Here is a 12,974-nt window from a genome sequence, read left to right on the forward strand (position 1 = left end):
ATAACAGAGCAGCTATCTTGGGCTTAACAGTCAGACTGTTTCCTTAGAGTCAGGGCTCAGCCGACTGAGAGCCACTTAATCTGTGGCCTCAGTTTTCTTGTCTGTAAAGTGGGATTGAGCACCGTCCCTGTCTCATAGGACATTCGTGATGTTTAAGTGATTTAATCCATGTAAAGCCCTTAGCACAGGGTCTGATACTTTAATTAAGGCAGAACCCTGGAAGGGAGGGGTCCCCACCCATTTAGCTCCTGTTTCCTTAGCCCAGGTGTGACAAGGACCAGTTCTTCCCTAACATTTGTCATCCTGACTGTCATCTCACCTACCTGAAGATGGAAGACTGCTCTGTCCCTAGCAGCCCACGTAGGGAGTGGGGAGCTACCAGTAAAAGGCCAGAGTGGAGCCAAGGATGAGGAAGTCTTAGAGCAACACACACACATGCACACACAATCACACACAGACTCGTACACATATAGCCATACGTTCTTATGCACACATGTACACACATGCACATAAAACACCTATATACACACGTACACACACACATACATAAACCCACACAATACACATACAAACGCCCATACACATCTATAGATGTACATGTACACAAAGACAGTCACAAACATGCATTACACACTCACTACAGATTTGCCAACTAAGTTTGGGGATTTGGTTTCCTCCCACTTAATCTCTTATAAGAAATTTAGGAACCTGAGGAAGAAGGATAGGGAATTTTTTTAAAGAGACCCACTTCCCAGGCATTCTGGTACTTTCTGGATTTCATGTTACCCTGTCCTGAACCCTCAGAAAGGAGCAGAGGCCATCTGGCCTTAAATCAAGATCCTGGAGTCCAGAGCCACAAAGACGACCGTGCCTGTGGTGTTGGGGCCCCTGGGAGTCCAGCAGGTCTCCAGCCTCCCACCTCATCTGCAGCTAAGCATGTCTCAGTTGGCCAGGGAATCCTTCCCAGGCTTTGTTGGACAATAGTAGTCTCCAAATTGGCTCTATAAGTAACAGGGGCAGGAATTGCAATTCAATCCCTTGGGCTGAGACACCCTTAAGTCACAGCGAGAAAACCCAGAACCTTCTTCCCTACCTGAGTACTTGTTCCTGCAGAGCGCAAATACAGCAACCATGATCACAACTGAAGGGACCACAGCTCCAAGAACCAGGCTAACAAACTGTTTCTTGATGTGGATAGTGGGCTGAGAAGGTGGCTCTGAGAAGGGAAGGAAAAGTGAGTGACCCTGACCCACAGGAGTGAGCCTTGACACTCCTGGAGGTGCCCATAAGGGCCCCTGCTTTCCCTGAGAAAAGGCTCCACTCTCATCCCCCTCCTTACCCCATCTCAGGATGAGGGGCTCAGGCAGCCCTTCGTGCTGCACATGACACGTGTATCTCTGCTCCTCTCCAGAGGGCACCACCATGGCTGCCCACTTCTGGAAGGTCCCATCCCCGGAAGGTCTGGTCTCCACAAGCTCCACATCCTGGGTCTGGTCCTCCCCATCCTGTTGCCAGGTCAGGGTGATCTCCGCTGGGTAGAAGCCCAGGGCCCAGCACCTCAGAGTGACCTCCCCATCAGAGCTGGGGTGGTGAGTCACGTGTGTACGGGGAGGCTCTGTGGTAGAAACACAGCAAGGGTTCAGGCAAGGGCTTGCTGAGTAGCAACTACTCCAAAGACCAGGATGCCATGAACTCCTGGTGGTTTGGCTGGGGAGATGGCTGCCAGCAAGGGCAGGGCAGGGAGCACCTCCAGGCAAGGTGTAGAGGGAACCCAGCACTAATCAGAGCAGGGATTCTAGAAAAGGCACTTGGAGTTCAGCCCAAATCTTCTCCAGAATAAGGGCCTCTTCACAGACTTCTACCCTCTTATCAAGCCATTGGTCAATTTTTCCAGATAAATTTTTATAGAAACTCACAGCTGCTCTATCTCTAGTGGGAAAGGGCCAACCAAAAAACAAACCCATCGCTGTTGAGTTGATTCCAACTCACGGCGACCCCATGTGTTACAGAGTAGAACTGCTCCACAGTATGTTCCTGGCTGTGACCTTTATGGAAGCAGATGGCGAGGCCTTTCTTCCATGGCACCACTGGGTGGGTTCAAACAGCCAACCCCAATTAGTAGTTGATTGCTTTTAACTTTTAAACTACCCAGATTCCTAGGGAAAGAGCCAGAAATATGAAAAACCTCCAAGTGCCAAGGAACAAGCCCAGTCGCCTTCTGAGAATAGTTTCCCTCCAGGGAGGGCCTAAGAAGGGTGGATCAATAGACTGCCCAGGAGACCCAAGATGGGAGGTGCCCCAAATCCACATCTCTTGCTTGTGGAGACGCCATCCTCAGCGTGTTGGCCCCACCCATCCTACAGTAGATATCCTACATCTCTGTGCAGGATTAGCTCTAGGAGAATGGCACCGTCCCCCCACCTCCCCTTTGGGGATAGAACTGGCCCAAGCTAGGGTTTGGGTGAGGGCTGGGTGGGTGGGGTGTGGGAGGTCATTACCAGTGCGGGTCAGGCTCTCCCATCCACACTTCAAGTATCTCTGCAGCCACCAGATGCATTCCTTCTCCAAATAGTCCTTATCTCTCTTTATGGAGTTCTCATTGGCCTCCCACTTTTGCTTGGTGTACTGGGCGATAAATGAGTCGGCCGTGTACTGCAGAGTGTCTATGTCTAAGCTCAAGTAGTCGTTACCGTCGTAGCCATACTGCCAGTGCCCAATGATCTGACCGTCGTCCTGGAGCTCACAGCCATAGGTGAACTGGAGGATGTGGGGGCCTACCCACCCCACCCAGGACCAGGCAAGGTCAATAAGAGCAGGGACCACCTCCAGGACTTCCCCATCAGTGGTCCCTGCTTCCCCCATCCCACCCCACCCCACCGAAGTTCTAGTTTCTCCTTAGGTGACATTTGCACTCTAGACAAATTAGTTGGATCCCCTGATTCTAATCTCTGTTCCTTGCTGTCAGCTCTGCAGTGGGGAGTGGTCTGCACTTGGCTCTAGGGCTTATTGTAAAGCAATGGATGGGGAGTTACAGACGGGCTTTGCCATGAACTGTGTCATCTTGGAAAACCCTGGTGGCGTAGTGGTTAAGTGCTATGGCTGCTAACCAAGAGGTTGGCAGTTTGAATCTGCCAGGTGCTCCTTTCTTTTTTCTCCTCATTGACCCAAATCAGACACATGCTTCATATTCTATCAAGTTCCACCTCACTTATGAAACACTCCCTGACCCCTGAGGTCTTTCACCTAGGAACTTCTGTCAACTATTTTCTCTGCTTCTCATTTGGCATTTAAGAAAGTATTGGTCTTTGATGTCTCTTGGTATGCTTCAAAGGATCATAGGGGCAGTAAACTTTCCCGTACAGATTGTAAGCTCCTTGAGGGCAAATACTAGGTCTTACACTTTTCTGGTTCATCACCCCCAGTACCCAAAAGTTACATACTAACCATACATCTGTGACTAGTAAGACTGCTGAATATTGAATGAACTCATGTCAAGTAGACCTACTCCTCTTTGTGACCTCATTGGTGGAGTGTTCATTCTCAAGTGATAGATGTGCAAACACTCCCTGTCCCCAGCCTGACCCTATGGAAAACACTTGTCAAAAGGGCCTCCTGCCCCAGGAGATTGGGGTGTGGTAGTGAGGACTGCTTCCCACTGTTCTCTCACAGGACCCACCTGCTGGTTTTTGTAGATGCTCTTCCTTCAGGCTGTGCTTCTGGGTTTGGTTATAGTATTGCTGCACATTTCTCAGATTTAAGTGAAAAATCTTCATCCGACTTGTGAAGATCTTGGTCTCATCATCAAAGTAATCCGAATCCTCCTTCAACCAGTGAGCAAAAGGCTTTGCCTGCATCTGCACGCTGTCATAGCCGATGAAGAGTTGGTCATCCACAAAGCCAGAGGCAGTAAATGCAGGCACTCCCGGGCTTGGCTCAGACACAGCCATGTAGAAATACCGCAGAGAGTGCGGTCCTGAGGTGGGAGCCATAGACAGGGGACTCAGAGTAAGCTAACAGTATTTACTGAAAGAAGACCCAATTCCCAACATGAGGGGAATGATTGTGTGTGTGTGTGTGTGTGTGTGTGTGTGTAAAATAGGAGAGGCAGGGCACACCTGATAAAACAGTAGGAAAACAGTTTCGGAAAAACTCATCAGCACAAGTGAATTAAAATCCCACACAGAGTAGGTACTGAAAGAATTCAGGAAACAGGAAAGAAATGTTAGTACAGCGCATCAATAAGAAACGTTCCTGAAGAAGTTGTTCTTGAACAGGGCTAAAAGAAGTGGCAGGATTTGGAGCAGTGGAGGAGTTTAGGAGTATTCTTTCTCATGGCTTCCACCGAGGCATGGAAGCCTACGGGTAGTACCCTGCCCCACGTCTCCTGCTCTTCTGTTGTAGCATCTCAACCTCTGACCAATCTCTCCCTCCCCCTCCTGGTGTCCCCCTGCCCTGGATCACTTTTGGTGTCACTGTGGGAAATGCACTGGCCTCAGAGTTCCATCACCACCACAACCCTAGGGAAGCCACTTCCCTGTGTGGGCATCAGCTTCTTTATCTCTAGAACAAAGCCATTGGGCAAGAAGGCCCAGGGCCCTCCCAGTTCTAACAGTCCATAATTCTAGAGCTTTGAAAACCTCCCCAGTGATTCCATTAGATGAGCAAGTAGGAGATGATGCACGCAGAGAGGAAGGAGCACCTGAATAGAAGGGACAGCCTGCAGATCTTGTCCCAGCCACACTGGGCTTTGTTCTGCTCCTCACACATGTCCTTTCCACTCCAGAACTTTTGATCCCTTATTGTCCCCCCATCTGGAATGCTCTTACCTCACCTAACAGCCACAAGGTTTGGTCTTGTCCCCTTCAAGTCTTTACTGAAATGTTACTTCCTATTTTTTAAGGGATGCTTTGCCTCTAGGAAACTAACCCAGACTTATGTGCCTCCACGGCTAATGAGCATCACATAATTAGTTATTTACTGTTGGCCTACCAGTAAATTACATGAAAATGCCAGGTTTTCTTTCTTGTCGATAATTGTATTCTTAGTGCCTTAGTGCCTTCCACAAATAAGAATATATCTCAGGTCCCCTGGTGGCACAAATGATTTGCACTTGGCTGGCGATTTGAACCTGCCCAGTGGCACCTCGGAAGAAAGGCCTGGCAATCTGCTTCTATAAAGATTACAGCCAAGAAAATCCTATGGGGCAGTTCTACTCTGTAACACATAGAGTTGCTTGTTTAACTATTCTAGTACTTTTTCCAATTATTCACTAGTATATACATAATACGTTAATGAATATTCTTATACTGATTTTCATGCACACTAGAGGGAGTTTCTATAAATTCCTAATTTAAGTGGAAATGATGAATAGAAGTTATGGACATTTTTAATTTGAATAGGTATTACCAAATTGTTCCCCAAAAAGGTCATTTACACCCACATCAACAGGAAAGGTTATGTATGTATAACCAAAAACAAACAAAAAAACCCATTGCCATCAAGTTGATTCCAACTGCTAACCCCTAAATGACAGAGCAGAACTACTCCATAGGGCTTCCAAGGAGTGGCTGGTGGTTTTGACCTGTCGACATTTTGGTTAGCAGCAGAGCTCTTAACTACTGCGCCACCAGGGCTCCTACATATAGAAAAAGTTTTAATTTACTTTTTTTAATAGGCAAGTTTAAAGATATTTTTATGAATTTATAGGTCAATTGAATGTATTATTTTGTAAATTACTTATTCATATCACTATATGCTTTTAGCAGGGTTGTTTTCCTTTTCCTTTTTTTTTTTATAGCACTTTAGACGAAGGTTTACAGAGAAAATTAGTTTCTCATCAAACAATTAATACATACATCGTTTTGCAACATTGATTGCCAACCCTATCACATATCAACATTCTCCCCTTCTAGACCTTGGGCTCACCATTACCAGCTTTCCTGTCCCCTCCTGCCTTCTTGTCCTTGCCCCTGGGCTGGTGTGGCCATTTAATCTTGTTTTGTTTTATGGGCCTAGCTAATCCTTGGCTGGAGGGTGAACCTCAGGAGTAACTTCAGTACTGAGTTAAAACGGTATCTGGGAGCCATACTCTCAGCGTTTCTCCAGTCTCTGTCAGATAAGTAAGTCTGGCCTTTTTTTTGAGTTAGAATTTTGCTCTAATTTTTCTCCAGCTCTGTCCAGGACCCTCTATTGTGATCTCTGTCAGAGCAGTCAGTGGTGGTAGTCAGGCACCATCTAGCTGTGCTGGACTCAGTCTGGAGGAGGCTGTGGTAGGTTGTTTTATTTTTTAAATTGATTTGTAGTTCTGAATGTAGGCTGGGTATTAAAACTTTGCTATCTACAAAATAGGAATAGAAGGAAAATTTCTCAACATAATAAAGGGCATTTATACAAAGCCAACAGCCAACATCACCCTAAATGGAGAGAGCCTGAAAACATTACCATTGAGATCGGGAGCCAGACAAGGATGCCCTTTATCACCACTCTTATTCAACATTGTGCTGGAAGTCCTAGCCAGAGCAATTAGGCTAGATAAAGAAATAAAGGGCATCCAGATTGGGAAGGAAGAAGTAAAAGTAACTCTATTTGTAGATGACACGATCTTATACACAGAAAACCCTAAAGAATCCTCACGAAAACTACTGAAACTAATAGAAGAGTTCAGCAGACTATCAGGATACAAGATAAACATACAAAAATCAGTTGAATTCCTCTACACCAACAAAAAGAACACTGAAGAGGAAATCACCAAATCAATGCCATTTACAGTAGCCCCCAAGAAGATAAAATACTTAGGAATAAATCTTACCAGAGATGTAAAAGACTTATACAAAGAAAACTACAGCACACCTCTGCAAGAAACCAAAAGAGACTTACATAAGTGGAAGAACATACCTTGCTCGTGGATAGGAAGACCTAACATGATAAAAATGTCTATTCTACCAAAAGAGATCTATACATTTAATGTAATTCCGATCCAAATCCCAAGGACATTCTTTAATGAGATGGAAAAACAAATCACCAATTTCATATGGAAGGGAAAGAGGCCCCGGATAAATAAGGCATTACTGAAAAAGAAGAACAAAGTAGGAGGCCTTACTTTACCTCATTTTAGAACCTATTATACCACCACAGTAGTCCAAACAGCCTGGTACTGGTACAACAACAGATACATGGACCAATGGAACAAAATTGAGAATCCAGACATAAATCCATCCACATATGAGCAGCTGATATTTGACAAAGTCCCCAAAACAGTTAAATCAGGAAAAGACAGTTTTATTTTAGCAAGTGGTGCTGGCATAATTGGATATCCATCTGCAAAAAAATGAAACAAGACCCATACTTCACTCCATGCACAAAAACTAACTCAAAATGGATCAAAGACCTAAATATAAAATCTGAAACGATAAAGATCATGGAAGAAAAAATAGGGACAACATTAGGAGCCCTAATACATGGCATAAACAGTACACAAAACATTATAAAGAACGTGATAACTGGGAGCTCCTAATAATCAAACACTTATGCTCATCCAAAGACTTCACCAAAAGAGTAAAAAGACTACCTACAGACTGGGAAAAAGTTTTTAGCTATGACATTTCTGATCAGCACCTGATCTCTAAAATCTACATGATACTGCAAAAACTCAACTGCAAAAAGACAAATAACCCAATTAAAAAATGGGCAAAAGATATGAATAGACACTTCACTAAAGAAGACATTCAGGTAGCTAACAGATACATGAGGAAACGTTCACGATCATTAGCCATTAGAGAAATGCAGATCAAAACTACAATGAGATTTCATCTCACTCCAACAAGGCTGGCATTAATCTAAAAAACACAAAAGATTAAATGTTGGAGAGGCTGTGGAGAGATTGGAACTCTTATACACTGCTGGTGGGAATGTAAAATGGTACAACCACTTTGGAAATCAATTTGGCGCTTCCTTAAAAAGCTAGAAATAGAACTACCATACGATCCAGCAATCCCACCCCTTGGAATATATCCTAGAGCAATAAGAGCCTTTACACGAACAAATATATGCACACCCATGTTTATTGCAGCACTGTTTACAACAGCAAGAAGATGGAAGCAACCAAGGTGCCCCTCAATAGATGAATGGATAAATAAATTATGGTATATTCACACAATGGAATACTAACCCACCAAGAAACCCACTGCCATCGAGTCAATTTTGACTCATAGTGACCCTATAGGACAGAGTAGAACTGCCCCATAGAGTTTCCAAAGGGAATACTACGCATCAATAAAGAACAGTGAGGAATCTGTGAAACATTTCATAACATGGAGGAACCTGGAAGGCATTATGCTGAGTGAAATTAGTCAGTTGCAAAAGGACAAATATTGTATAAGACCACTATTATAAGAACTTGAGAAATACTTTAAACTGAGAAGAAAACATTCTTTTGTGGTAACGAGGGGGGGAGGGAGGGAGAGGGGGAGGGAGCATTCACTAATTGGATAGTAGATAAGAACTACTTTAGGTGAAGGGAAAGACAGCACACAATACAGGGGAGGTCAGCACAATTGGACTAAACCAAAAGCAAAGAAGTTTCCTGAATAAACTGAATGCTTCAAAGGCCAGCGTAGCAGGGGCAGGGGTGTGGGGACCATGGTTTCAGGGGACTTCTAAGTCAACTGGCATAATAAAATCTATTAAGAAAACATTCTGCATCCCACTTTGAAGTGTCGCATCTGGGGTCTTAAACACTAGCAAGCAGCCATCGAAGATGCATCAATTGGTCTCAACCCACCTGGATCAAAGGAGAATAAAGAACACCAAGGACACAAGGTGATTATGAGCCCAAGAGACAGAAAGGGCCACATGAACCAGCGACTACATCGTCCTGAGACCAGAAGAACTAGATGGTGCCTGGCTACAACCGATGACTGCCCTGACAGGGAACACAACAGAGAACCCCTGAGGGAGCAGGAGAGCAGTGGGATGCAGACCCTAAATTCTCCTAAAAAGACCAGACTTAACGGTCGGACTGAGACTGGAAGGACCCCACTGGTCATGGCCCCCAGACCTTCTGTTGCCCCAGGACAGGAAACATTCCCGAAGCCAACTCTTCAGACATGGATTGGACTGGACAATGGGTTGGAGAGGGATGGTGGTAAGGAGTGAGCTTCTTGGAGCAGGTGGACACTTGAGACTATGTTGGCATCTCCTGCCTGGAGGGGAGATGAGAGGGTGCAGGGGGTTAGAAGCTGGCGAAATGAACACGAAAAGAGAGAGTGGAGGGAGAGAGTGGGCTGTCTCATTAGGGGGAGAGTAATTGGGAGTGTGTAGCAAGGTATGTGTGGCTTTTTGTGTGAGAGACTGACTTGATTTGTAAACTTTTACTTAAAGCACAATAAAAATTATTAAAAAAAAAAACTTTGCTGTCTATATTGACGCTGTTTCCATTTTTTACCTTTGCTACCAAGCTATTTTGACAACTCCCTTCCATCTCTTCTTTGCATTCCCACAGCACATCCTTCAATATAGGCCCCTGAAAGCAGGAGAAACGCAGCTTCCCTAGCATCCTACACCCGCCCCTCCAATTCTCCCCTAAGCTTGAACTTCTTTAATGAACAAGCTCCTCTCACCGCATACTGACTCTGCCCACACTCAGCTCTGGATCCCATAGATAAGCCCCTGCTGAGCCAAGTCAAATCAAGGGTCCTTCCTGAGACATGCAAACCAGAGGTCCCTGCCCACCACGACCCTGGACCTCAATATGGTTACTCAATAATAGGGAGGCTGCTAGATCTTCAGAGACACTGGATTCTGTGGTCTGATTGAGGAGAGAAAAAACAAACTAAAAACCAAGGGCACAAGAAAGATGCTAATGACAAACTCCCCTCAGCTCTCCATTCTCTGTAAGGCTGATTCCAGCAGCCAGGTCATGGGCTACTGGGTCCATACACTCCAATAAGAAATGTACACATGTGGAAATGATCACACAATTCTACCATTCAAATTCCTCACTAGATCAGTTAGGTTTACACAGAAAAAAAAAAATTTATTTCCAAATATTATTATCATTGTCATGGAGCACCTGCTGTGTGGCCTAGGCTTTTGTTTTAATTCTCTTTTTTTTTTCTTTTTTATTGTTGTAAAAGTAAAACAATATTTGCCAATTCAACATTTTTCCGGTGTACAATTTAGTGATATCAGTTACATTAATCACGTTGTGCAAGCACCACCCATATCACTGTATTTTAATTCTTAACACTCCATGTTAGAGGTGAGAACACTGAGGCTTAGTAGCAAAGCTTTAATTGAAACCCATCTCTCTTGCTCACAAATAGGTGCAACTTAAAAAAGAATTGTGGTCAATGTAGTTCACCCACTTCTCAGGGAAAACCCCACCAAACTCTCCTGCTGCCAGATATGAATGTCATGAGTTCGTTTCATTTTCCATCAGGCTGGCTGGTAAGGGAACATTTCAGTCAGCAACTGAGTTGTGATCCTGGCCTACCATCTGCCTTTCCTGCTGCATTTCCAGACTCAAGTTCAACAACAGCTGCTGCACAACCATGCTCGTAGATGTGAGGCTTGAGTCAATGGTTTGTCATTAGTTTACATAAAAGGATAGAAATACAGTAGCTGGTAAAAAAAAAAAAAAAAAAAAAAACTTTATATAATTTGGAGTGAGATTTTCCCAAATGAATCATGTTTTAATGAGTACATCAGTGATGCATTTTGTCCACTTGAATGTATGAGGGGTGTGTGTGTGTGTGTGTGTTATCTCTTTCAGCTATGACAGTTATTAAAACCCAGGATGATCAAAATGAACTCAGCTTAGAACTAGACCATCAAATGGCTGTATCACAAACTGTCAGAGCATAATTTTCAAAATAATCAAGCATATTCAATTACATTGCTTTCACTTGAACACCTTACAACTAACTTTGTGAGAGCAAAAATATTCTATTTGCAAGAAAGATCATTATTTAAAATATTTTATCTTTCTCCCATCTTTTTAGAATTTCCATTGTAAAAAATGTTTTATAAGGCACATAATGTATTATTAGTACAACAGAACATGTATATACTTTAAACATGAATAGAGTTTAAATGGTAAGGGTGCATATTTTTAAAACCTTGGAGACCACTGATTCCCAGATACCTAGCTTCATTCTTCCAAATGTTCAACAAATCTCCCCTTTTCTAAAAAGACAAATGAACAAACAACAAACCTGTTGCCCTCCAGTGGATTCCTATGCATGGTGATCCCAGACGTTACAGAGTAGAACTGCTCTACAGGGTTTTCTTGGCTGTAATCTTTATGGAAGCAGATCGCCAGGACTTTATTCAGCAGCCCCGTTATGTAGGTCCCAATAGCCAACCTTTAGGTTAGTCAACCAAAAAACCATACTCATCGCCGTCGCGTGGATTCCAACTCATAGCGACCCTATAGGACAGAGTAAAACTGCCCCGTAGGGCTTCCAAGAAGCGGCTGGTGGATTCGAACTGCCGACCTTTTGGTTAGCAACCCAGCTCTAGCCATTGCGCTACCGGGGCTCCATTAGTGGGACGCAAACATCTGTGCCACCCAGGGCCTTCTTCCCTTTGCTAAAAAAGGTCACCAAGAGCCTCTACTGCAAGCAGAGCAAGCAGCAGCAATCACGACTCCTGGCCACATTTGCAGGAAATCTGCCAGCTTCCATACGGTTGGAAACCCTGGTGGCGTAGGGGTTAAGTGCTACAGCTGCTAATCAAGAGGTCGGCAGTTCAAATGCGCCAGGCGCTTCTTGGAATCTGTGGGACAGTTCTACTGTGTCCTATAGGGTCGCTATCGACTCGACGGCAGTGGGTTTGGGTTTCCCCCCCCCCCACTATGGTCTGTATCTTATGCCCTTTTTTTGCCAGAGGTTGCCCCCTGGTGAGCAGAGGCCAGTGGCTGTCACCACTAACACTGTGGAAAGTCGTCCCTGATCCGGGAGATGGCAGTTTGGAGACCTTCTCTCCCTTCCCCCTCCCCCGGGCTTCTCCAGCTCTTCTTCCCAGCCATGCCGCCTCCCAGCGCCCCCACTCACTGGCTCGCGCCTCCTGCATCAAGCTCAGGAACACGTGAACGAGAAGAGCCCACACCATCGCGTCGGCCGTTAAGACTGTGCCAACCAACACTCCCGCGGCCGCCAAAAATCGGTCAAACACGCCAGCACAGCCTGACTCTCAAACCTGCTCTTGCAAGTAGGCCTGTGGGAGGGGCTTTGGAAGAATAGAAACCGATGCTTAGCTTGAAAGGGCTGAGAAGTGAAACCAAAAACAGGGCAGCACACTGCAGTTGTAAAGTCTGGGAGGGTTCAGTTGCAGTTGGTTCCCGGAAAACATGAAAACGCTGCTTGTCCCAACCCCAGTGCCACACCGAGTCAGCCAGCAGCCAGGGATAGTCCAGACGGTACACATTTTAAGGGACTTTTTACCCTGAGCGGGTCTCTCAGCCTCAGAGCCTGGGTTTCTTCCTTTCCCCAAATTGCAAATAATGTTTGATAAAGAAATTCGATAGACCAGTAAGACTGGCAGGACTCTAGAGCCTGACTCCTTACATAAGCAAAACTTATCACGGGCTAATTAGGGATGACAATTCAGCTAAACTCACAACACCAAGCTCCCCGACTCAAAGTTAAGCACCCAGTTCCAACCAAGCGATTTTAAAGCTGCTTCGCTTCTGCGTTCGTTCTATAAAAGGTTTTCTCCACTGTTTTCCTTCGGAGTTTCCAGCTTCTTTCAGTTTCGTTGCTACCTGATTCAGACCGCTGTTGTGTTCGAATAAACTAAAAACTTATTTTCGACTTGATTTTTGTTTTAACATGTTAAAGCTATACATGAAAAACCTTGGAGCTGTTAAAAGAATGATTGCATTACCTGCCGCCCAGTTGTTCCCGACTCATCACATCATCCCAAAAGTCTTAAATCAACTTCTGAATCATCTAACATTCCGGTCCTGCCCTATC

General features: G+C 44.8%; 1 protein-coding gene across 13 annotated transcripts in view; it reads right to left on the minus strand.

The window, feature by feature from the left end:
• LOC126074692 (HLA class I histocompatibility antigen, B alpha chain-like) overlaps positions 1 to 12,272 on the minus strand; it is a 42,552-nt gene extending 30,280 nt beyond the window's left edge. For 12 of the 13 annotated variants that reach the window (XR_007517099.1, XR_007517081.1, XR_007517069.1 and 9 more), the window contains exons 1-5: positions 12,054 to 12,271; positions 3,677 to 3,973; positions 2,499 to 2,774; positions 1,340 to 1,615; positions 1,094 to 1,216 (exon numbers count right to left, since the gene is read on the minus strand). Coding sequence is in view for 9 of the 13 variants with exons in the window: in XM_049882248.1 (XP_049738205.1) it covers positions 1,094 to 1,216; positions 1,340 to 1,615; positions 2,499 to 2,774; positions 3,677 to 3,973; positions 12,054 to 12,111 (1,030 nt within the window). In the remaining 4 variants the exon portion in view is untranslated. Of the gene's footprint in view, positions 1 to 1,093; positions 1,217 to 1,339; positions 1,616 to 2,498; positions 2,775 to 3,676; positions 3,974 to 11,213; positions 11,299 to 12,053 lie in introns of all 13 variants that reach the window. The other variant, XM_049882333.1, reaches the window with a different exon arrangement.
• Between the last annotated feature and the right edge of the window lie 702 nt (positions 12,273 to 12,974).

This window comes from Elephas maximus, chromosome 1 (assembly GCF_024166365.1).
Source record: "Elephas maximus indicus isolate mEleMax1 chromosome 1, mEleMax1 primary haplotype, whole genome shotgun sequence".
In the NCBI taxonomy this organism is placed as follows: domain Eukaryota; kingdom Metazoa; phylum Chordata; class Mammalia; order Proboscidea; family Elephantidae; genus Elephas; species Elephas maximus.